This window comes from Triturus cristatus, chromosome 5_2 (genome assembly GCF_964204655.1).
Source record: "Triturus cristatus chromosome 5_2, aTriCri1.1, whole genome shotgun sequence".
Lineage (NCBI taxonomy): Eukaryota > Metazoa > Chordata > Amphibia > Caudata > Salamandridae > Triturus > Triturus cristatus.
The window spans coordinates 395,725,900-395,751,847 of record NC_140588.1 but is presented as its reverse complement, the minus strand read 5'-3'; the positions used below and the strand labels follow the sequence as shown (position 1 = coordinate 395,751,847).

The 25,948-nt window shown below is 45.8% G+C and overlaps 1 protein-coding gene across 1 annotated transcript in view; it reads right to left on the bottom strand.

Annotated features, from left to right (window-relative positions):
- The window catches only part of ABCA13 (ATP binding cassette subfamily A member 13), a 2,655,493-nt gene that overhangs the window by 583,781 nt on the left and 2,045,764 nt on the right, over positions 1–25,948 (bottom strand). Inside the window, exons 47-48 of the mRNA XM_085606362.1 lie at positions 23,683–23,839; positions 3,733–3,986 (exon numbers count right to left, since the gene is read on the bottom strand). Coding sequence (XP_085462488.1) covers positions 3,733–3,986; positions 23,683–23,839 — 411 coding nt within the window. The remainder of the gene's footprint in view (positions 1–3,732; positions 3,987–23,682; positions 23,840–25,948) is intronic.

Genomic DNA, 25,948 nt, shown 5'->3' with positions numbered 1-25,948 from the left:
AATGTGGAACCTTTTTGAAAACAGGGTATTTAGGCTACTCCCTAATCTGGCTTCAAGGTGGCACCAGCCTTGTTTCAAGGAAGCATTTTGCAAATGGAGTAAGAAGTCATTTGCATCCATGCTAACACTGGCGCAGGTTGTACAGTTTTGGCGTTACATAAACAGCACCTGCAGCCACCCAAATATGTACATTTGCAAAACCAACTCCATATTTAATCAAGAGATGACGGGGATTTGGAGGGAGGAGAGAGGGTTATGCTAGTCAAAGTGATGCTGGGGTGTCGCTGGGGTCGCTGCGCTCCATGTCTCATAGTGGGCCGTGCCACATAGACAAAGCAGCGACATCGACTGTCACAGAGATAGTTCATTAGTCTGCCGGAGGCCAAAGTTAGCCTTTTCTATATTTGTATGAAAAGTCCAACTTCAGTGACAGCCACAATTTATTACTGAACATAGCAGAGCTTAGAGTTATGGAAATCGTTCATAGGCCAATGGCCAGGGCTGAAGGCTGGAAATGATGGCTTGCAAGGCGGCGCTCAATGAGCCGCTGAACGTGCTTGGATGACCTTTTCTCATAGCAAGTCACTAATCCCTAATAGCCAGCTGGTGTCCTGACAAGGTCCATACTGAATTTATGATTTAGCTTCATAAAGCCAGCTTGAAATGACTGTCATAGTAAAACAAAAGAAGGCACCCTCAGCTTACACCAAGCGTGGAAAAAACTATAAAATGATTTTACTTCTAATGTACACTAATAAATACAGTAAATATGTGAATGGTCAAATGATTATTAAAATATATGTATATACTATTACCTCTAATACCTCTAATACTCTTTGGCTGAAGAAAATACCAAACGTTTATTATTTTTTAATAGATTTTGATTTGACACATCCGTCTTCCAGCTGCATCTCACTGAAGATTCATCTGCGTATATGCTTGAGGCATTACGGTAAATTGAACCTTGTGTGCTACTACTGCTCCAGCGACTCTGAACTCTACCCCAAAAGCTCGGCCTTCTTGCCCCTGTATCAACCCTCTCCCACTCCGAGCCTGCCCTAGAGATGCATTCAGGTACTGTGAGCGCATTGCCTTCTCTCTTGCCAAAGCTACCACCAGTCATGGCCGACTAAAATCTACACATTTCCACGTGGCCACTCAATCGAAACCATTATTATTTGCAGGCTGGCGCACGTGACTACATTTGACCACCTGTTTCATGCAAAAGGATAGATCTTCAAATTTCCATAGCAGGTTATTTAAAAAAACTGAGGTGAATCCGAAAATGCCAGGCTCATTCCAGCCACTGCGAGTCACGTCTTGGAAGCAGTATTACATCAAGCACAACCAGGAGAGACCTTTTACACAAACCGGATTCTCAATTGGACAAGGTGCACTGCAACTCCCATTGGGCTTTGTTGCAAGAGCTCGCTTGGCTTATGCACTGGTTGCCGATTCGAGAGGGGATCAAACTAACATCCGGCAATGGACCAAGGCGTTTGAGTGATGTATTTTTACTTTATGTATCAAGTTGTAAACTTTGCTGAGGGTCTGTCTCTGCCATCTGGATCTCCAGGTCCAAAACATCGGAGAAACTGGATGCAAGGATGAGCATACTCAGTACAGATGTCTGAGTTCTGAAATAATTAACCAATCCAATTCACAGTTGTATGGAACAATCCTATATTCAGGAGGAGGTTCAAAATGCCATAGTTTGTGCACTATAAATGACAAGAAACACAAACAGCGAAGAGAGACAGCTACTAGCATGTACCAAGATATTGGCTATTCCAGTGTTTAATTTCTAATAAAATAACAAAGTAAAAAATAAGTGCAGGGGGTCAAGATATTGCTCAGGAGGGCACTGCAGCTTGCTTCTTCTATGGTCCCTGCCAGCTCTGCCCAGTACCAGTATTGCTGCCACCTACTAAGCGGCTTATTTATGAGCCCCTTGCGCCGTCGGTGCGTCACGTTGCGTAACGCACCGACGGCGCAACCTGCTGCATGAAATTTACAAGCACACGTAAAGCCACCCTTACTTGTATCGCCCCATTTCACGCAACACGTTGCGTGTTAGGGGCGTGATATGGGTGTTGCTGTGGGTGTTCCCACTCTACACCCATGGCCACTGATGCATTTCCAGATTTACGAGCAATCGTTAACTGGAAATGCGTAAGGATGCTAAGCCACCCCCAGGGGTGGCGTAGTGAGGCACAGCGAGAAGATTTTCATTTCTCCTCGGTTTTTCCTCTTTCAATGCGTGCTCCATTCTACAGCAATGTAATTGCAACAGTATCTCAGTAGGAGTTATTAAATTATTTGTAGTCGTATGTACAAGACATTACAAACACACAGAGAGAAAAAAGAGGCTGCAAAAGTTTTTTTTGGATTGATGCGCCCGTAGGCGTCATGTATTAAAGGAAGATTAACAAATTATAACAGCACTATACGGTCCAATTACCAAAACAACCCTAAGGGAAAAAGTGTACAATGTGCTCGTGACATAAGTGTGACGGCGCAAGTGACAACGTGTATAAAACCATAGCAAGGGGCGCAACACAGTAAATACAAAGTATGTACAAATTCAAGGTTCCAAGCAATAGTTTCAATTATTCATTTGAACGTTCTCAAGGAGTAATTTTCGGGAACCAAAAAGATCAAAGAGCGCCAAAAGGATTTGGAGCTGATGGGAACACGTTGCGTGTTAGGGGCGTGATATGGGTGTTGCTGTGGGTGTTCCCACTCTACACCCATGGCCACTGATGCATTTCCAGATTTACGAGCAATCGTAAACTGGAAATGCGTAAGGATGCTAAGCCACCCCCAGGGGTGGCGTAGCGAGGCACAGCGAGAAGATTTTCATTTCTCCTCGGTTTTTCCTCTTTCAATGCGTGCTCCATTCTACAGCAGGCATTGGAAAAGGAAATCATCTCTAGTGATTGTTTTTGTGCAGGAAGGCGACCCTTCCTGCACAAAAACAATCTCCCCACGACGCAGGCATCCTTGCACCATGGTGCAAGGGTTCCTGTGCTGGCACATGGCAGCCGTTTGTGCGCCAGCGCAGGAGGAAGCACAGAGATGCCACATGTTGCTGTAAATATGTTGCATCCCTATGCCTCGATAATATTGCAGCGTGGCGCAGCAAATTAACTTGCAGCACCGCGCTGTGTTAGTTTCCCACCAACTACTACACATCGACATATGTGACAATTTTGACTATACCAGGTGAACCAAAGCTATAAGAATCACCTGGACACGCATACATTTTATGGTGAATTGCTAAACACTTTACTCATGTGCTCTTTTTAAAATAAATGGACAGTGCCACAAAGTGGTGGACTGTCACAAACACAAACATTAGCACAAATTAAGCACTGGGTCACTATGCGCCAACATTCTTGCTTCTGTTCTCCAGCATGCCCTTGCAAGATGTAAAGAAAATGTGCATAGCAGCAACTTTTCTTCAAAGATGCTGAACTTTACAGTCATGAAATAAAACTCCAAATAGTCTGATAAATGATTTGCTGAGTGCACTTTCTGCGATCAAAAAACGTATCTTTTGAAATCCCCAATTCCAGGGAAAGGAATAGAAGCATAAGCGGACTGTCTCATTAGAGCAGAATACATTATAGGCGAGAAAAGCACTATCTTTTTAGACTTTAACAAGATATGGCTTTCATATTTGTCGGAAAGTGGGTCAAATCTAGTCTCGGACAGAGTAAATAGGCTTACCGTTGGGCTTGGAGCAGATCCCAGTGTAGTGAAAGTCGCAGGAGAAGCAAAAGGCTGCCCTGCAGGGACATAGCCACGAATATCCAGCCCAGGAAGTCCATTTGAAAGGGGCTGACGTAAGAATCGATCCCAAAGCTACTGGTCAGGTCGAACTTCACCTGGTTGTACGAGAGCTCCATTAGCCCGTGGCCCAGACAGAATTGTGGGAAAATTAGAAAGGCCCATCTGAGGATGCTGTGTATATATGTCAGATTCTAAGGGGGAAAAGAAGGATGAAAAGTTCCAGTATTATACAAGTGTAATTAATATGGGGAAAATGCATGTCAACAATGCCGCTGAAACTAAGCAGCAAACACACGTAGCATAATGTTGGTCATGTTGAATATTGTAAAATAAAAGGTATTGATATTGCTTGAATGAATGAATTATCTGAACTTTATTACTTCACAGACAGATTAATTAATGAGGCATTAACAGAGCAAATGATTTTTAAAAGTGGTGCACAAAATGTATTTTTCGAAAAACACTTTTCATTGGAATTATATGAAAATGCGGGGTAAACGAAATTCACATAATTTGCGTGGGTACGTGAAAATCCGCAAACATTATGTGAAATGTCAAACCATGATTTACCGTTATATTTGAGCATGCAGTGCATGAATTTTGAGCATGAATTTTGAGCTAATAACGTAGCACAAAAACCCGTGCCAACATCTACAGCCACTCATGTTCTGCTTGCTCGTGTTGTTTCCGTAGTGGCATAGTTTCAGGAATTTCGTACAGGAAGCATAATATGAAAGTTAAGTTATGATGTGAGATCACACTGTCAAAATAGAAATTTTACTCCATCACAATACTGCATCACAATATTAAAAATATAACATATTTTATATAACTCTAGTTAGCTGTAATGCCATCACACACTGTTGTAAATTATACACCTTCTCTAGTGCCTGACAATTCATAAGATTATGTGCAGGACAAACACCTATAATTTAGTTCCAGTATTTCTGTTGTGGCCTGAACTAAGCAGTGACATTGCATAGCGATATATGTAGGATATTTGTAACTGAATGAATCCCGGCACTCTGAAATTTTCAAAATAATAAGTATATGACCTTGATAAGTTTTTGCACCAATATGGCAAAAGTCTATTCAATCACAGGTATGAACCCAGAGATACATTCAACCCCTTCCCTGTGGGGGTAATTTCCCCGTGGTGCGGGGGTAGGGGGGGGCGCGGCGGCGCTGTGTTCGTGACGGGCTCAGCTCGTCATGACTCACAGTGGAGCTGTGCTCATGACGAGCTGAGCTCGTCACGACCCCGCCCACTGATTAATTTTCCCGCACAGGTGGGGAATTAATGGCGCGTGGGCGGGCCGCGGCCGTTATGACGAGCTCAGCTCATCATGAGCACATTTCCACTGTGACTCATGACGAGCTCAGCTCGTCATGAGCACTCAGGGCCGGCTTTAGGGCGGTGCAACCGGTGCCACCGCACCGGGTGCTGGCTTCCTGGGGGCACCGTGTTTGAAAGTTTATAATGCTTTTGAAGCACCTGCTGCAGCGTTTCTTTCCCCCGCAAATTACCAGGCCTCACATAAATGTCAAGATAACTCGTGTGATTAATTATCTTCCTGGAGAGAGATCAGCATTTTGTATAGTTGAGGTTTTGACTTTTAGGTGAAGTTAGTGCAGAGGGTTACTATGCCTGCTGCAAAGAACCAGTACCAAGTAGATTACAGAGTGCGTATGATGTAAACAGATCAGCAGGTTACTGCTTTCAAAAGAGACATCCTTTTGTTACTTGCAATTTATAACTTAAAGTCCTAATATAGGATAGTGAGCTATTAACTTTCATCCTAGAACTGCATACACACTGCAAAGTATACATTATTAGAGCATTGATTAATGTTGCAAAAAGGGTTAATTTGGCTAGAAATCGATTTTCATTTTTAAAGAAAACTCCCAACTATGCTGTTTCTTTTCCGACTCTAAGTTTGTGCTTCTCCACATCAAGCACTCTTAAACTATACTGCCTACCAGTATGGATGACATGTGACTCCTACACTTTTAGTCCTTTGGCTTATGTAACATTTCCTATACACTGATTTACACACGTATGATTGATTGTCTCTCTGTAATGTGTGTATGATGCAAAGTGCTCGGACACCCTACACTGGTATGAGTGGTGCTGTATAACTAATTCAATGCATCTGAGAGGGTGTGGTTATGGAGACTTGGTCACTGTTAAAGGGTGCTAGTGAGAGAATTCGTGGTGGAGGTGGTCATTGGGGGGCACCAGCAAACATTGTCGCACAGGGTGCCACCAGCACTAAAGCCGGCCCTGTGAGCACTCAACCAGTTAAAAAGGATTTCTGCAGACACCATTTCATCAATTTTTTACATACAAAAATGGTTTTACATGGAAGCTAAAAGCACCACTGTAACAATTTGTATCCTGACTCAATGCACTCAAGGTTAATCCCAAGATGAATATAGATGGCAAAATGTTTCTTTAGGGGTGACATGCATCAGTCCAAGTAAGCAGATACTGAAACAGGCTGTTTCTGCCATATTGGTGAAAAAACTTATCAAGGTCATATACTTATAATTTTGAAAATTTCAGAGTGCCGGGATTCATTCAGTTACATTTTGGTACACATGGACCCTTGAGGTTTCAGTGTCTTCTCGCACCCATGGTAGTGGGGTGTTAGTAATCCTGAGTGGCACCGCAACATACTTGATTGCTTGTTATTGCGTACAAATTCGCAAATCTATTTGTAAGCCCTGTATATATTCAAAATCCTTTGATGTGCAACTCGTTTATACACCGCTACCATTGTTTCTGTACATATTTAGGATATTTGTAGGATGGAACTGTGAGTGGTTCCAAAACTGAACTCAAACAAACGCACGCAAATTACTTTGCCCACATGCACTTATATGAATTTGACAAGCATCAGGAACTAAAATCTGCTCCTGGAACATAAATGGGCTAAATAGTGAACTTGTGTTGACTCACAGACGGCAACATCTACGCAAGTTCCATGTGGTGCTTCTGCACGAACCCTGGGCGCATGAATCTGTGCCGTTGGAAGACTTTTCAAACTTTTTTACTCCAGCAACTAAAACCCTAAAGTATGGGCACCGAAAAGGGGGTCTCACAACCTACCTATCCACATCCATTTACATGGAGGGTAAAGAGCTCAAAGGACACACATAAGGGACTGCAAATTGTGGAACTGGCTGTGAAAGCATCTATTGGTCGAATGTTCACTACAGAAATAGTGAACGTGCACATACACCCAAGCAAGACACAAAGATCGGAGCTCTGCAAAGCTCTGATGGGAGAACTTATGAACCTGAAAGTCGAAGATCCTTCATAGTTTTGGAAGAGTTCAACGTGTGCTGATGGGAGCACCATCAGCAAATGAAGTCCTAATTGCACAAGATCAAGCCTGGGGCATACAGCATCAGGAAAGCCCCAAAAGACACAAAAACCACAAGAAAGCTTGACTGTTAATAGGAAATCTTGAATATCTTGGGCTCCGGGTACTAAATGGCCATTTTGCTGGTGACCAACTCCATGGACTATCATACCACTTTAAAACTGGAGCCTCCCTGATTGACTATACTCTGATGGATGTATCACTAATGCAATATGTAACTTCGTACACCTTGGGATAGAAGATCGATAGTGATCATCACCCTCAGGAGATAGCCTTATCAACCGCTCCACTAGAACGAGAGCCATCAAACAACCAGGAGATTGCGATGTATACAATTAAAAACAATAGAATTAAATGGATACCTATTTCTTTGCCAGCTCTCATCCAGGGTGCAAATGAATTTTTCCATAACATGGATGTTACGTATGATCCATTAAGAACATGGGAACACTTCACAGTTGAATAAGCGGCCCTATTTGCAACAACAGTAGTGACTCATCACAGAGGCCCTGGAGATAATTCTTGTCCCCATGGGACACTACAGAGAAGTCATCACATCAGGGAAACAAAAAGGCAGATAAGCCAACTATGGAGATAACTGAGGAAAGCCCCAAGTGGTTTAAACCTCTGGCATAACTTAAGGAAAGGAAAAAAAGTCTTAAAAAAGTGGAAATGGAGGACTTTGAAAACTAGCAGCGAAACCTGTTTGGCTAAATTGCCCTGCGATGAAAAAAGAATGAATATGGCAAAGTTCTGGGGGACAGTAAATAACATCAACAACTCCCTACCGTGGGTGCCAGGCTCAAACATCTCAGAAGCCACCTGGGCTAGAGTCCTAACTACGCAGTTAAAAAAATTGCAGAAAAAAGGCGAACTGAACCTACGCTAACAATTAGCACACATAATATCCAGAAGCAAATCTCAAACGGGTGGCAAGAAGGCACACCAGACCCCAATGGGATTGTTCCAGCAATCTTTAAAGATACTGGGCAGACAGGGGGGCATGGCTTAGCCGGCTGCAAGATGGCCGTACCTTGAGTGGGCTCTGCTGGCCAAGCCAAAAATCTGAAGGAATCCTTTGGAATGAGGGGTGTCTGTTGACCCCCAAACACTGTGAGATGTGCCAGTCCTCTTGGTGCTCCGAACGCTGACCCCACGGAGTCCTATTGTGGCGGGGAACACCCTACATGCCATCGTGAGCGGCGTGGCCTGCGGGCGACTTTGCTCAGGGCAGCACACGCTGCGTGTGCCTAGAGGGGACCGCTAAGCTTCTATAGCCCCGGAAATTGGCAGAGCCTCGGGAGGAAACAATGCGCTCACCTGGTCGGCACGCGTGGAGGATCGGTGATCATGATGGCAGAAGAGCGCAAGATTGCGCATCCATCTGGGTGAAGGGTCGATGCGGCAGCAGGGTTGGAGAGCATGGTCTGCTGCAGACTACAGATTGGAGGTGCCGGATGGAAGACAGCGACGTACGCTCGACCCCCAGGTGAGCGGGTCAGGGACGCTGTGGGCGGGTGGGGGCATCGTTGGGAGGTGATGCTGTAGCCACGGAGGCATTGATTTCTGGGCCGAGGATCGGGTCGGGGACCGGAGGGTGCTGGGGCAGCCCCTGCCTGCACGGCATGGGGGTGGTGCGGTGCCTCATTCCCGGTCCCTGGTGTGCCTCTACGGCCACACTCCCTCATGACTCCTCGCTCCCCCCCCCCTGCAGCAGGCTGACAAGCGAGCGGCGAGGAGGGAGGAATAACGCAGGAGGCCTGCGGGTGCACTGGACCGTAACGATGAAGGCCTGCGAGGACGGCCAGCACACTGCCAGCACTGGCCTGCCCACCGCACCTGGGGGTGCATCAAGTGAGTCTGCCAGGTGCTCCCCCAAAAGTACTGAAGCGGGGAGAAGTGCTCTGATGGCCGGTGCTTCGCAACCCTGGAGGTCTGGACACGGAGCCTACCCATAGGCTGCCTCACACCGGCCCATTAATACTGAGGTGCGCTGTGACCCCTTGGACTGAGCCTGTGGAGCAGGGCGGCTGCTCGGCAGGAGGTTACAGGCCACAACAATATCAGCTTGAGACCCGTTCCCCATCTTAAGTGCTAGGTGGATAAGTGGCACGGTGCTGTCGTGGGTGGAGTTCGCCCTCCGTCTGGCTGCTGTTAGATGACCTCGGACTTGCACACGGTTGCCAGCACTGGAAAGAGGTGCCCCCAACTGAAGCAGTGCATAGACCCTACCGGAACGACCCACTGGGGGTCTCTCGGCATCGCCATGGGCTAGGCAACTTACTTTTGAAAGCAAGCGGCACAATAGACAGGGGGAAACTCACCCGATGCGGAGGAACAAGCAACACAAATGGAGGGCGCTGCCCCTCAAGATGACGACCTCCGTTCACTTCTTTTGGATGTAAAAGCCAGTTTAAGTACAATCAACTCCAAGCTGGACCAGCTAACAGCCCGACTAGATCAAGTGAAGGCTAGAGTAGACACCCTTGATGCCAAAATCACGCAACTGGAGGCGAGAGTCTTGGACAACGACGATACCCAGGCAGACGAAAAACAACGAATGTTAAAAATTTACAAAGTATTAGAACTAATAAAGCCAAGAACAAGGACCTAGAATCGAGGTCAAGGAGGAACAACCTCCGCATCACAGGAATACCGGAATCAACCGCAATCTCGCATGATGGAGGACTATGTGGAGGCACTGCTGCTCCAACGTTTTGGCACTGTACTCTCCCCAGTATTCTTCGTGGAGTGAGCACATAGGTCGATGGGGCCCAGGCTGCCACCTGGGGCACCGGCTCGCCCAATAGTGGCCAAACTGCTTAACTAACATGACCGGGACGAGATTCTGCACTCTGCACGTGAGATGGGAGAAGTGAGACACCAAGGGAATGCTCTATCTTTTTTCCTGGACTTTACGCTAGCAGTGCAGGCGGCACATTGCAAGTTCCTACCAGCCAAACGTATATTCTAAAAGCATGACATACAGGATGCCCTGCTCTACCCGGCCAAATTGTGCATAAGGAAAGGAGAAAAGACGCAGTTCTTCACAGACCCCAAAGCCACACTGTCATTTGCTAAGAAGTTGAAGAGGGCTCAGCGATCGCCCTCCAAGACCCCAGACTGGGATGGGGGGGCGCCACAAGTGACAATGAGTAAAGGACCTCACTAGCTACTCAACTGGCTGGACTGGGTCGAGTTCAAATGAAACTGCATCACGTTGCTGGACCGATGTGGAGGGTTGGTCAACTAAGGTGCCAGATCGCAATCATAGACAATAAGTTCATCTACCTGAACATGGCTTGGCCACCCTGTCCTTGTTGACAGTGAAGACCGCTGGAGAGGTTGTGCCCCCACGGGATAATTCCCTAAGTACCTTAACAGGACTTTACAAGTTTGGGTAGGGGAGGATGGAGGGCAATGCCACAACCTGATTGGGGGGTTGGTGTGGGGGGTCTAAGGAGTTTGACGAGTTTGGGGTGGTTGCTTGACAGCAAATTGTGTTTGGGCATGGTGAGGGGGTTGGGACTTGCCAAGAAGTTGAGGATAAGGAACGCAGGGTTTTTTGGGTCACAAACAGACTTGACAATTAACTCACAAACTATGTGGAATGTGTGCACATGCATGCACCCCCTCCCCCTTGCATACAGACAGAAGCTCCCTCACATTGCTGCATGCTCATAATGTTCACCAGTCATCATGGCTAACATCGCCTGTATGACATGAAACATCTGTGGTCTTATTGACTACCGGAAATCTAGATTGGTGCACGCCTACCTCGTTAGACGGGGGTGGATGTGTGCTTCCTGCAAGCAACCCACTTGACAGAGGCCACAGGGGCTAGGCTCCATGTCCGCTGTTGCGGTGAAACCTACTCTTCCATCTATTCCAAGTATGGGAGGGGGTGGCTATCTTGCTGAGGAAGGAGATACCATGGTCCACCACACACACGCTCATTGATAAGGAGGGCAGATATGTTATCACTGCAGGGAAGCTCTTCCAGCAGTCCATTACATTGGCAGCAGTGTATGGACTGAACCAGGATAAGCCGGGTTTCTACCAGAGGTCTGGAGATTATTGCAGGCCTAAGCCTGGGACAGTGGTGTGGGGGGGGATTTTAATATTGAACCAGATTGTCAATTAGACCACTTGGGGGCACGAAAGGCGGCAGGTGTCTTGAGAACAATAGTGGAGGATAATTCACTAGTAGACATATGGCGTCACACACATGGGGAACAGAAAAGTGCCACTTGCTGCTCCACATACCACGTGATCAGCTGGACAGTGTCGGTGGAACACCTTTTGCGGACGCTCTCAGACCACGCCCTGGTACGCCTTCTGCTGACCATACTGCAGACCATTTCACGAGCATTCTCCTGGCGGCTACTCCCGCATGCCTTGTGTGACACTGCGTTCAGGGAAGAAATACACTCTGCCATTACCGACTATTTTGCACGTAATGAGGGCACAGTAGAGTCACCATCTACACTATGGGAGGCCTTTAAAGTATTGATGAGAGCGGAATGTATTGGGAGACAGGCGGGCGTCCTGAGGGCAATAAGTTGCGCTCTGGGCAGATTGGAGGCTGAGATCGGCAAATTGGAACTCGAGCAGGCCACTGATCCTAGCAGTACCACGCTGGAAGAGATCGGAGACAAGATATCAGAGTACAACACGGAGGTAGAGAGGGAGGTGAAATACCTCGGGAAGGAGGTAGCGGTGCGACAATATGGGGAGGGGGACAGGCCAAGCAAAACTCTGGCAGGACTGTCCATGCAAACCGCACACTTCAGCATACGTGGCTGAACTCAAAGCCTTTAGCGATCAGGTAATCACTGCTATATCTGAGATTCCTACAGTTATGTCCTCCTTCTACACCAAACTGTACACGGTGGGGCGACTGATGGCCCATCAGCGTTGCAAGAATACCTTGACACTATTGAACTGCTCTGGCTGGACACAAGACACAGGGAATACCTGAATAGTCCGATTACCCCGGAAGAGATCGCCAGATTTATAGCTGCCTTGCCGTCTGGCAAGGCTCCAGGATCAGACGGGCTTATGCCCGCCTTCTATAAGGAATATACCGAGTTATTAATCCCACATCTCATAGAAATGTATCACGAGTCACTGACAATAGGAAGGCTCCCTCCATCTCTGCAAGAGGCCCTTATTTTCACGATACTCAAGGTGGACAAGACCCCGAGCAATGCGACTCATAACACCCCCTCTCTTTGATAAACATAGATGCAAAAATCTACACAAAGCTTTTGGCCAACCGCTTGCTGCCGCTTATGTCCCTAATTGTTCGCCCAGATCAATCCAGCTTTATACCTAGGCATGGGACCTTGCATAACTTGCACACTCTCTTTTCAATCACACGCCATTTACTCCCCTTGTTGCCAGCCATGGCAGCTGTACTGGACGCCACAAAGGCGTATGATGCGCTAGAGTGGTTGTTTCTCTTCCCACTATCAGCCAGATTTGGGTTTGTAGGGGATTTTTCCAAAACTCAAGGCCCAAGTGCCTCTAAATGGGCAAGTGTCTGACCGATTTGATATAACCAGAGGAACCAGGCAGGAATGCCCCCTGTCTCCCCTCCAATTTGCTGTCGCCATGGAGTCACTGGCTGCCAAGAGCGTGGAATCGGGCTCACTACCCGTGGCTTGGTGGTATAGATGTACGTGGATTATGTCACCCTGTATGTCTGTGACCCCAGCGTTAATCTTGCTCCTCCTAGGAGAGAGGTAATTAGTTTCCGAGGGCACTCAGGGATACAAATTAACTGGAGTAAGTCGGTGCTCTTCTCACTCACTGACTCAACCGTTCCTTGCTCCTTAGACTACCCATTCAAATGGGCCACAGGGCCAGTAAAATACCTCGGTATCTGGTTGAGTCGGGACACTGACACGCTATGGAGGGCAGAATATGGCTGCGCTGTGGTGGAAAGGGACCGGGCGACACCCTGGCCGCTAACAACAGCCATATTTGGTAAATAGTAAGGTGAAATAGACCCAATAGAATGTAGGAGATGGGCATGGGATGGTCTCCGGCACCGGGCGGGCCTCTCGGTACTGCATGCCCCATCAGCTCCACTGTCAGAAAACCCGCTGTTTCCTCTGTTGCGAGACAAAGGGGTTGCAGGCAGAGCTGCTCAGCTGGGGATCAAAACCATTGTGGATCTGTTCCCAGACGGGCATTCCTTCAATTGCTGCCCCATCCTAACACACTGGAGACCACGGCACTCAACACATTGTTTTATTACCAATTGCGCGCAACTTGCAGGGCGACCTATGACACCTTCCCAGAGCCCCCTCCAGGTCCTCACGGCACTGGAACACCTATATGGTACAGCCACGCTGTGGTAGCTGGTCACGAGGATCTATGCTATTGCCATAAAACCAGCACAATAGGGCGCATCTCGTACATGGGAGGAGTGGGAGCAAGAGCTGGGAAGTGAGATTCCGGAAGCAAGATGGGCATACTGTTGTGGGCAGACAGAGAAACTATCCCCCAACTACAGACTGTATCTGATCCACTTTAAACATCTCCACAAGATGTACCGCACTCCCCTGCAGCTGCACAAAATGGGACTGCGGGATAACTGAGACTGCTGCCGCTGCTCGGAGGGGGGGTGGGGGGGCACCTTGCTGCACTTGACCTGGGACTGCCCGGCGGTGGCAGAGTTTTGAATGAGGGTCTGTGACACAATCAGCACTATTGCGGGCACCCACTTAGCACCCGCCCTGTGACTTGCCTACTGGGGGATGTCGAGAAGACACTGATTACGCACCGGCACCTGATAGCAATGCTGCTTTTACTGGCCAAGCACAGGTTAGCTATACATTGGGGCCGGAGACCTGCGCCTGCACATACCACATGGCTGTCGGACGCCGCCCACTGCCAGGATCAGCTCGGCATGTATTGGGCACTCATAATAGCGCGATCCATTCCATTAGATATTTGGGAACCCCTCACCACATACCTTGGAAGCAGAGATGCATTGAATTGGCGAGAGTGGGCTTCGCTAGAATGCATGCACTGGAAGGCAGAGGAGCAGACCGGGAGGAGAGGGAGGACTACAACCATCACCTTGCATTCTATTGTTCATAACTGTTGGGAGGGGGGGCAAGTAGTGGTTGCTTGCTGTATATTTTCCTTCATACTGTTTTTACCTTCACAGTGACCTAATGACCCACTTTGACAATATCTCCATATGGTATGTTCTTGACTTGTATGTAATGAGTTATTCCAATAAAGTCAGTAAATAAAATATATTTTTTTAAACATACTGGGCAGAGAAGTTAGAGACACTTTTTAACTCTGTTCCATCCAGCGGAAGAGCCCCCAGGTCATGGTAAGGCTCAGTTATCTCACCAATATTCAAGGGGGAGATTAAAAAAACCCTGAGAACTATCTCCTTGTAGCATTAATCGATAATGAAGCAAACTACTTTGCAGGAATTATTTTAGAGGAGCTGCAGTTCTGGGCAGAGGAACATCATATTATACCACCAAACCAGACGGGCTTTACCAAGGAAACAGGGTCTATAACAAATATCATGGCCCTTTCCCTGTTAAGTGATTATGCAATGAAATACAAACAGCCTGTTCACCTGTGTTTCATAGACTACAAATCAGCATTTGACAAGGTGACCCGAAACATACTATGGCAAACAATGGCAGGCTGGGATACACTAGATGGTCTTCTAAAGGTTCTGCAAATGTTGCATACAGACACATGGATGAGGATAAAACTTGGAAATGGCTATCACCTGTCTAGGCATATACCAACAGCAGAGGGTCTAAAACAGGGATGAGTACTGGCCCCAACACTTTTTTAAATCTGTTTCACTGGGATCTGCTGCAACTATTAAATAAGGTAAATGGCCACACACCAAAATTAAGAGGTTTTACAACATGAAATTTCCCTTATTAGTTTTGATGAGTAGGACAACAGTGGGAATGCAGCAGCTCCTGGAAGCAACAGCGGATTACTCAAACAAAAATGGGTTAGTTATCAACAGGACGTAGACTAAAACACTTACTTTCCAAAGGAAAAAAACTGGAAAAATACAATTAATGCTTGGGTACTGGAAAAGTGGAACAAACGGATGTATATAAGCACCTGGGAGTTCTTTTTAGCCTCATTGGGAGATTCGCAGCCTAAATGGAAGAAATTAAGAGGAAAGAGCAGGCGCTTGGAGCTCGCCTATGAATGCTCCACAGGAAAATGAAGGGTTCCTCCTTTGGTCCAATCTTGCAGGTGACCCATGCCAAAATGCTGCCTACATTAGCATATGGAAGTGAGGCTCTGAGAGGCCATGACAGTACGATGCTAGAAGTCACAGTTTCAAGAATATACAGGGCAGTTTTCCATCTTTTGGCGCACGTGCCCCCAGCGCAAATCAGATTGGAGTTTGGCCTGGTTAAGCAAACCTTGGGTAGACATAGGGCTTTTATGAACTGCTGCCAAAGCCTTAAACTTGTGAAAGAGAGCTCCCTAGATCAGCATCTGTGGCTGGGATTACATGGGAGGAATAGATCACCCATGGGGGCTTATCTACAAAGGTCACTTGACACCTTGGATCTCTCAGAAGCCTGGTCCCAGAATTTGAGCCGGAACAAGCTGAAACCCCCCCAAAAAAACACTAAAGCAATATCTTTCTTAGAGGACAAGAGGGCTTTGGCAAGGAGGAGACATGGTTGGCTATCTCTTTGTAACTATAAGAAGTTATCCCCTCAAGGCTATTTAGTTAAAACTTATAGTACTCAGACAAAGGAACGATCCCTAAACGTCAGGCTAGGGATAATGCCAGTACTAGAGTGCTATCCGCCATGGCAAAGAAAAGACTATGGGGAACACTGCAGGCTTTGCGGTGAAGTACTTGAGAACATCATTCACGCACTGTGCATCTGCAAAGCCTCCTTGTATGAATAATGGAAAATACTATGCACAGACTTTGTTAAGAGAAGGATAAGAACCTGCAGACAGGTCGCAATCATGTGGTTTAGTCCGGCCGACCTAACACTCAATTGTGCACTGCTAAAATTTCTCAGGAGTGTGGAGAAAAAGATCAAGGCTATATTTTCTAAGAAGTAGTAGAATATTTACTGTGAAGTAGCCTAAAGACTTCAAAGTACCTTAGAAAACTCTTACTCTTAGTAGGGCCATGCAAAGATAGTTTGTAAGAAACCCCTTTGCACTAATCTGTCTTTTAATTGAAAGAAATCTGAATTTTAACAGGCAAACTTTGTTGTTTTAGAAAACTGAAAGAGGAATTGTAATGAGCCTAAATCATGGGTTTTGTAGTAATGAATACATTGTATTGCAATGGTTTTAATTACCTAAGCAAATAAAATGTAAACTTAAATATAGTTTGTAGTAAAGATACACAGCCACTGGAAAGCTTCCCAAGTGCACTTTAACAGTGGTGTCCAAAGCTGGTGCAGAAGGCTGGAGTGTGAGAATAAACACGGAGAGTGTATAAGATGTCCAGTTAAAGTTATTTTTATGAACATGTATCTCAAGTGGACATCCTAAAAATCATCCTTGCCTAGCATGAGAATTTCCTTTAACACTAAAAGCATCATATTCTACTTGCAGAGCAAGAGTCCTTAAGAAGGAGACATCCGTAATGTTAGGTTATGTTGATTTGCATACTGCAGTAATCCCCCGTGAAGGTATCCAGGCATTTGAGCAGGTGTGTAGACGTATAGTCCCTGTGGTGTTTATCGAAGAGCCAGTTTTTCAGCCTCTTCCAGAACTCAAGAGGTGAGAAGGAGGAAGCACTGATGTGATGAGGGTGGGCGTTCCATATTTTGAGTGAAATGTAGAAGAATGATCAACCTCCTGCTCTGCCTTTGTGGATGTGTGCGATTCAGAGTGAGGCCGAGCGTAGGTGTCTGGTAGGCTTGTGGAAGTGTATGCAGCTGTTGAGGTATGTTGGTCTAGTGTTGTTTCATGCTTTGTATGTGTGCTTCAGACATTTGAATCAGTTGCACTTGTGAGTGGGGAGCCAATGAAGCTCTTTGAGGTGAGGTGTAATGTGAGTGCGGCAGAGAAGCTTGAGTATGAGTTATGCAGTAATGTTTTGAATACTCTGGAGTTTGTGTAGGAGTTATTTGGAGATTTCGGCAGAGAGTGCGTTGCCTTAGTCCAGCCTGCTAGCAATGAGTGCATGTGTGACAGTCCGTCTGGTGTTCTGTGGCAAACACCAACTTCTGTGCTCATCCTTACCATAACCATTCCCCCGCAATAGAATGAGAATAGATCCCCTCTGACTCCTGCCATAGACAGGATTCCTGATCAGGCTACACCTCATGGCAACATGTCTGTGCTCTCACCCAAAATATCACCATGTATATGGTCTTGGTAATCTTGTATTTGCATGTGTAAAGCAATGCATTAATGGTTTACAGAACCATAAGTCAACCTGGATCTTTTCACCAACATAATGGTGAATGTTTGCTTATCTAACAGTAATGAGATGGAGAGCTCCTAAGTAAAGTGTTGGTCTGTGTAGTTGCATGGGGCTCCCAACTTAAAGAGGGAGTCAATAGTAAGGTATACTGATGCACCAACTAAATGAACAGGTAGCAATGAATTGGGGGTTGGGGGGAAGGGCAGAAATACATTTGAAGCATGGTATACCAAGTAGATGAGTAAGGCACAAAAGCTTGTGCCCTTATTTTTAAGCTTCTCGAGATTTTAAATTGGGAAACAGGGCATGTCAATACTAAGAGATTGTTGCTTCTACAGTACACAGACAAACCTTTTGTTAGATCTGACAGCCTTAGGGTGGTCCTCCCCAAAACATTTTGCCTGTTTGCCTCATATTTTGCTGACTCCTAATAGTTGGTTTTAGGTCTTTGAGCACTTTACCACTGCTAACCAGTGCTAAAGTGCTTATGCTCTGTCCCCTAAACATGGTTTGACTGATACATCCACAATTGGCATATGTAAATTACTAATTACTTATAGATCCTTAGTAAAGTGCATTAGATGTGCTCAGAGCCTCTAAATGAAATGCTACTAGTGGGCCCGCAACACTGATTGTGCCACCCACGCAGGAAGCCCTTTAAACATGTATCAGGCCTGCCACTGCTGGCCTGTGTGTGTGGTGTACACTGCCATGTCAACCTGGCATTTAAAATCCCTTGCCAGTCCTTAAACTCCTCTTCTATGACATATACGTCACCCCTAAGTTAGGCCCTATGTAGCCCATAGGGCAGGGTGCTATGGAACTAAAAGATAGGAATTGTGCTTTAAAGTTTTACATGTCCTGGTAGAGAAAAACTCCCAAAGTAATTTTTCACTACTGCGAGTCCTACCCCTCTCATAGGATAACATTGGGTATTCATGATTACACATAATGCGCAGTAATTCCTGATTGAGAAGGCATAGATCTGTCATGTTTTATACCTATGGATTTGTAATGATCAATCCTCTTTAACCCCTTCAGCGCGGCGGGAATTCCCCCGCGGTGCTGAAGGGTTCGAGCGCGGGCGGGGCCATGACGGAACGGTTCCGTCATGAGCACAGCGCAACCGATGCTCATGACGGAACCGTTCCGTCATGGGCATGGAAGGGGTTAATGGTAAAGTCGAAATTATTACAGCTTTGAAAATGCCACTTTTCGAAAGTTCTCATTTTCCTGCTCTCAGTCCTTTTGTGCCTGCCGCCTACCTTTGATCAATCTGGGGTGGGTGACAGTTGGACTTTGTGTATTCCCTCTAGAAAGACACACACAAAAGGAACTTAGGAGTGACTTGATGGATCTTCCTGGGAGGATGGAAGGCAGGAGCTGGGCACAGTCTTACACTTTCACCTGAATAGGCTGTGTCCTGTTGACACACAAAGGGCTGCGTACCCCCCCTGTAGTGAGTCTGGAGCCAGGGCAGGAAAGGATGACATATGTGCACTTCAAAGACCCTTCTTTAAAGTCACCACCACTTCAAAGGCACCTCTGGGTATAAGTAGTGGGTCTCTAACCACACCAAGACAGTTCACTTCTGAACCTGACAATACCCTGCCAAGAAGGAGGACTCCTGTGCTGAAGAACTGCCACTTTGCTGGACTGCTGCTCTGGAAGAACTACTTTCTGCTATGCTGACCTTCTGCCTGCTGCCCTCTTCCCCTGGATGAGAAGGACGGGGCATGCCTCTCTTGCCCCCAGAACCCAGAGTGACTCCAAGGGCTAGCTGGCTAGTCTCCTGATCCGAAGTCTCAGGGATGTAACAGACTTCAACTCACCCTGCTCTTACATCTAGGACCATTGGAAATGGGCCTGTGGTATATTGCTACAGCACCAATGCATCCTCTGCTGCGAGAGCAGAATCGGCGCATCTTTGGCGTTGCGGGAGCAGGACTGGCGCATCGCACTCTGAACCATTGCATTGCCTTCGGAACCACTGCATTGCCACCACTGCAAAGAGACAATCAACACATCCCCTCGAGTGCATGGAGAAACCCGGCACATAGGTTTTGGAAACATCGCATCTCAGAACCAGCAAATTGTCTTTGGAACTGGCGCATCACCCTCATTGCATAGAGAAAATGTATGCATCACCTCGAATGCGAGATCGGGACTGACACATTGCTCAGCTGCATCCTGCATCTTTGTTGTTGCAGCCAGGATCAACATACTTTGGTTTAGAGGGACTTGCGGGGTCCCTGTATCCAGCCTGCACTCCATCACCATCAGCCTGAACTTCTGACTTTGCCCCGGCCCAGTGCTATCAGATATCCCAAATAAGCGTTTATTGCTTCTAAGCGCTAGTTTCGCAGTTAATCTTTAAAAACTAATATTGCAAGTTCAACGTATTTGATTTTTCTCGTTTTGGTCTCGTTTTATTTATAAAATTGAGTTCTATTTTTCTAACCTAGTGTGGAGTCTTTTTGTGGTGTTTTCACTGTGTTACTGTTTGGAGTGTTGCACAAATACTTTACACATTGCCTCTTAAGTTTAGCCTGGCTGCTTTGTGCCAAGCTTTCTGAGAGCACAGGTTAATTTAGAGTGTGTTTGAGACTTACCCTTACTAGGATTGTGGTTCCTGCTTGGACAGGGTGCATATCTCTGCGAACCAGAAACCTAATTTCTAACACCTTTAGGATGGCAATGACTACCTGTACTTGAAAAGAGAGGGCCAGAGTGTCTGACTATCTTCATGAGGTCTATGTAAGAGGGGGCCACAATGCATGGAGGCAGGACCGGATCCTAGTGTTCTGCTTCTGGATCTGCTGTACAATTTTAAGGAAACAATGTCATTCATGCAGACAGTATTACAATCGTAGGGTTAGCGCCATAAGACCAGACTTCGTAGCAGGGGTGGGTACCAAATAGTCTATGGTGTCTTGTAACACCATCAGTCAAAATTCCACGGACAAGTCCACCTGGTTCGTCAATTGTTCGAAGGATACTATATATTAAACCAAATCATTGCTACCTTGCATAATGTGCCAAAATTCCACTTTTTTTTAATGCAGGTATGTCTTAAGGACTTGCTCATAATCATGAAGGATGGTGCCAACTTGACCAGTTCTTCAATAAGAATGGTGCCTCCATTGTAGTATCACTGCTCCTCTCACTCAAGATAGGATTTGAACATCATCAGCAAATCTGAGAGGTAGTTGCTGAATATTGACACTCTATCTACTGAATATCACTACTAAATTTAACCTCTCATATAATTTCAAGGACCCTATCCTGTGGAATATTACTGAAGCTATATACTGAACCTCTCAGCATTGTACTTAAGAATTCAGCAACCCTACATTATTAATATTCAAATAATAGCCATATAAAGATCATGATTTCCTGTCCCAAAGATGTATCTTTTTCTGCACAAACCTTGCAAAACATTGAGATTTAGAAAATGATCCACCTATTGAAATGTAATCCACCAATAAATGATTTTATCCTTGCTTCATTTCCATACTCAATGCTACCACCTCTATTCTGGATTGACTTCTACGGGGTTCTAGATTGCAAACCTTTCTTGGTTTACAGTGGCTACTTCCTTAGGTTTCATTCTTGACAAAAGTTTTAACTGTCAAACACAAATAAATGTATTTAAAAAGCAGGACATACATTTTTAAGCTTTACATGTCGTGGTAGTGAAAAACTCGTACATTTGTTTGTCACTACCGCAAGGCCTATATCTCTGATTGAATAACATTGGGATTACCTTATTACATTTTAAAAGTGGAATTTCCAAATAGGAAGATATGACTGGATCAAGGTTGGTGTCTCTGGAATCATAATTTAAAATCCTAACTTATCGTAAAGTGGAATTTAAATTACAATTTTGAAAATTCCACTTTTAGAAAGTTGACATTTCCATGCCTTACCCATTTGATGCCTGCAGCCTGTCTCTGGTCACCTGACTTGGTGCAGTTGGCAGTTGGGCTTTGCGTATTCCTCCCAGACAGCCACACCCAATGGGACCTTAGGTGTGTCTCAATGGGCCATCACTGGCAATGGTAGGGAGGAGCTGGGCAGAGCCTGACTTACACCAGAATAGGCTGTGTCCTAATTCTACACAAAAGGACTGCATTTCCCCGGTAGTTAGTCTGGAGCCAGGGTAGGGAAGGCAGGACATCTGTGCACTTCAAATGCATGTTTTTTGAAGTCTCCCCCACTTCAAAGGCACCACTGGGTATTAATATTGGACCTCAGACACCACCACTTCAGCATACTTCTGGGCCTGTGGATACTCTGCCAGAAAGAAGGACTGCTGTGCTACTGAAGGACGGAGACTCTGCTGGACTGCACTATGCTGGACTCCTCGTTTGCTGCACTGATCTGCTGCCTGCTGTTCTCTTGCCTGGGTGAGAAGGATTGGAGCTGCATCTCTTGAACCCATTACCCAGAGTGACTCCAAGGTTTATTTTACTGTCCTCATGATCTGAAGCCTCAGGGACATAACAGACTTCGAACCCCTGCACCTGGACTCTACCATCTGTGAGTTTACCCTGCCAGGTGGTGGCACCCCAGTCCTGGACACTTGAAAGTGGGCCTAAGGTGCTTGAACTGATGCATCTTCTACACTGAGCAACGTTTTCCCGAGCAGAACCAATGCATCTGCTTGACTGAGCAGTGCATCCCAGAGCTGAGCCAACGCATCGCTGCTGCTGCGATGATGACGAAACTCTGCATCGTAGCTTTATTGCTCCACAGAATTGATGCATCGCGTCAGCTGCACCTCGCATCCCTGACACCGGACATCGCATTGAAAGCCCCATTGATGGGATCCTCAAAGTCGATGCAACAGGATCTCGCACTTCAGCCCCACCACATCTCAGAGCCAACGCATCGCCTCGGCTGTGCGACGCAACTTCAACTCGGATCCATGCAATGCTCTGCAACCAGCATTTAACTTACTCTGTTCAGCAGGCCTAACTGGGTCACTGTAGCTGGCCCATGCTTCATCACGGCCAGCCTGAACTTGTGACTTTGCCCTGGTCCAACGTGACCAGATTCCCTCAATAGCTCTTTGTGCTTTTTGGTGCTATCTCTCACTATAAACTGTAATATTCAATAACTCCAGCTCTACTCATTGGATTTTTGCCATTTTGGTCATGTTTTATTTATTCAACTAGATTCTATTTTTCTGACTTGGTGTGGAATCTTTTTGTGTGGGATTTTCACAGTTTTACTGTTAGAAGTGTTGCACAAGTACTTTACACATTGCCTCTAAGTTAACTTTGACTGCTCTGTGCCAAGCTACCAGAGGGTGAGTACAGGTTAATTTAGGGTTTGCCTGTGTGTTACCCTGACTAAGAATGTGGTTGCTGCTTGACCAGGGTCCCCACCCCAGTCAACCAGTAACCAGGTTTCTAAAAAAGATATTTTGTAAATTTTGATTATGTCAGTGAAAACGTCACTAACACTTTTCTTCCATGCTTGCTCTCTATCATGCTGCAAACATAAATAAATACATAAGTAACTAAATAAATATAAGGAATACATATTTGAATAAATAAGTATGTATGGATTGGCCAAGGCTAGTGCATCACCTTCTTCCATAGCTATCATAACATAATTTCATCTTGTAATACAGAAGAGATTACACTAGGCACAATCTTCAGGAAAGATGATGTTAAAGCCAGTGGTGTGGAGTATGGAACCACAAGCAGAATAGGCTGTGGGGATAATGCTAAGTAAGGCAATTGACACTCAGCTACCTGTAAAGCTGGAACTTGTGGGCTGGCCAATTGTACCTCTGCCAGCATCTGCTGGAATAAAAGGGTGCTTTGGTGAAAATCTGTGGACAGTAATGTGTTTTGATTATAATCTCAAGTTACATCAACAGGGAATGTGGTATCATCCTCATTGAAAACATGTATCATGATATAAAGGACAACCCCCCCTTTTGGTGCTGTTACAGTGTTGACTGAACATTAGAAGCAAGACAAAAAGTAAACTTTGCTCACAATAATTTATTTCTGACATTTCTTTGTTAACAGCGATTGGCTTTGAAGTTACTTTACTAACCTCTGACTTGGACATCACTGACAGCAACTTCGGCAGAAGTGTCAGTAAAAGGGTGCAAAGGCCAAACACGAAATTTATGGAGATATAAGTAATGAATGCTACATCCGAACTGGAGAAGAATCTGGATATGAAGTACATCCAGGGCAAAGTTGCATACCTGAAAAGAGAAAAAGAGGAGATGGTCATGAAATGATCCAACCATTTTTCAGAAGTCCAGTTTGATGTACGATTAATGACCAGGGATGTTCAGCAAGGCTGAACTCATCTACTTTGAGAAACACTGACCAAGATATTTAAGTTGAACCAGTGGACACAATCAACAATGAGAGGTCTCATTATGATGTCGCTCAGTGCAGAGAGCAGACACAGATGGATGGATGTGCTTTTGTTTTTTCCTGAAAAGGATCTGTTTGAATAGATTCACTTAAAAAATCTGAGTTAGTGCATGGATTGCAGACAGCATAGCTCAGATATACAGAGCAGTAATTTCCTCTAAGCGTTTCTGAGCTGGGCTTTCTACAGCTTGTACAGATATTGTCTGGCGTAAACCGTGGTGTGCATTTTTATTAGGGGTGGGCGGTAAACTCCAGAGAAGTTTGCAGAGCTTTTCCACTCCACGCTCCACTTGGAATGTGGAGCTTACTGGCGTGCTCACTCCTAGTCTCAGCAATCCCACTGTGGAGGACTTCCTTGTGGCAACAATAGGGTTTCTTGGCCCACAATGACCCTCAGCAGCCAAGGGCACTTCAGCCTCCAACCAGTACTATGCCAGGAGGCCGCTTTGCAGAGTGGTTGAGAAACGGGGCGGGGTCTCCGATAACGTTTCAGCAATCCCTCTGTAGGAGACTTACTTTTGGCAATAATAGGGGTTGTATCTTGGCCCCCAATGACCCCCAGCAGCCAAGGGGACTTCATTTCCCAACCAGTGGTCCACCAGGAGGCCTATTTGCAGAGTGGTTGAGAAAGGGGGCTGGCCAATGTCTCAGCAATCCCGCTGTGGGGGACTTATCTGTCGCAACAATAGGGGTTCTTGGCCCACAATGACCCTCTGCAGCCAAGGGGACTTCATCCCCCGACCAGTTGTGGGCCAGAAGGCTCCTACACAGAGCGGTTGAGACTAGGGGAGGGCCTCCGATGATGTCTCAGCATTACCACTATTGGGAATTTAAATGTGGCAACAATAGGGGTTCTTGGCCCCCAACAACTCTGAGTAGTCAAGGGGGATTCATTAGGAGTGGTCGAGCAATACTCCGCCCGCTCACGGAACTCCGCGGAATTTGGTGGAAATTTTCGGCAACTCCGTGGAATTCTGCGAAGCGAAACTCCTTGAGCTCTGCCCAGGCCTAATTTTTATGAAAAACAAATGCAGGGACCTCATCTGCGTCTATGCTCCACACTGAACAGTATCATGATACAGCCTCTGAACTAGAATAATACAGGAGTCTCAAGTGTCTTAGGTCTATGCTTGGGAACGTCACTCTCTCCAGGTATTTTTTTACTGTGCATTGGAGAGTCTAGTCCTGAATTTGTAAGGATAAACAGGAGTTTAATTCCAAGAATGAGATTCAAAATACTGGAGAAGCTACTCAAGCAAGTACCTGGGATTTTAAGAGTTCTAAGGCCATAACAGGGTGCCATTCCTTGCAGAGTGCAGGTGCATATTGTGTTTATGCATTTGTTTTTCACAAAACGTTCCTGTCACAGTGCATAAATGTACTAGGAAAATAAACAAGCTAATGCATGATTCGGTTTTCTTAAGAGCACAAGGCTAACCCCAATAACAAACAATAACCACAGGAATAAACACTACACTTGGGTCCAGAGCAGCGTGCTGCCTAGTGTAGAACACTTCAAGGCCTCATCAGGAGTAGAAAGCACAAATTAAATGCAATTACGTTACAATATATAAAAATTCCTGCTCCACACTAATACTATTATCAGAAAACTCAGCGGTTGTGTAGTTAATACTGACTGTTTAACAATTCCCCTTATACTGCTTGACACTCTTACACTCACTGCTGGGGGGTCATGTCCATCATCTGGTCCTGTTCTGCAAAGCAATAATAAACCACCAACTGAACAGACATGGACTAACTGAAGAGATTTGCCAAATGCCACCGGCAATGGAGGACTTTATTTTTGTCCACCACTGCAGGTCCTAAGAATCTACATACTACGACCGCTTCTTGACATCTCTCAATGACAATCAGATATGGAATTATATTGAGAAAGTTCATCGCACTAGATTTTTCCACCATTCCCCCCT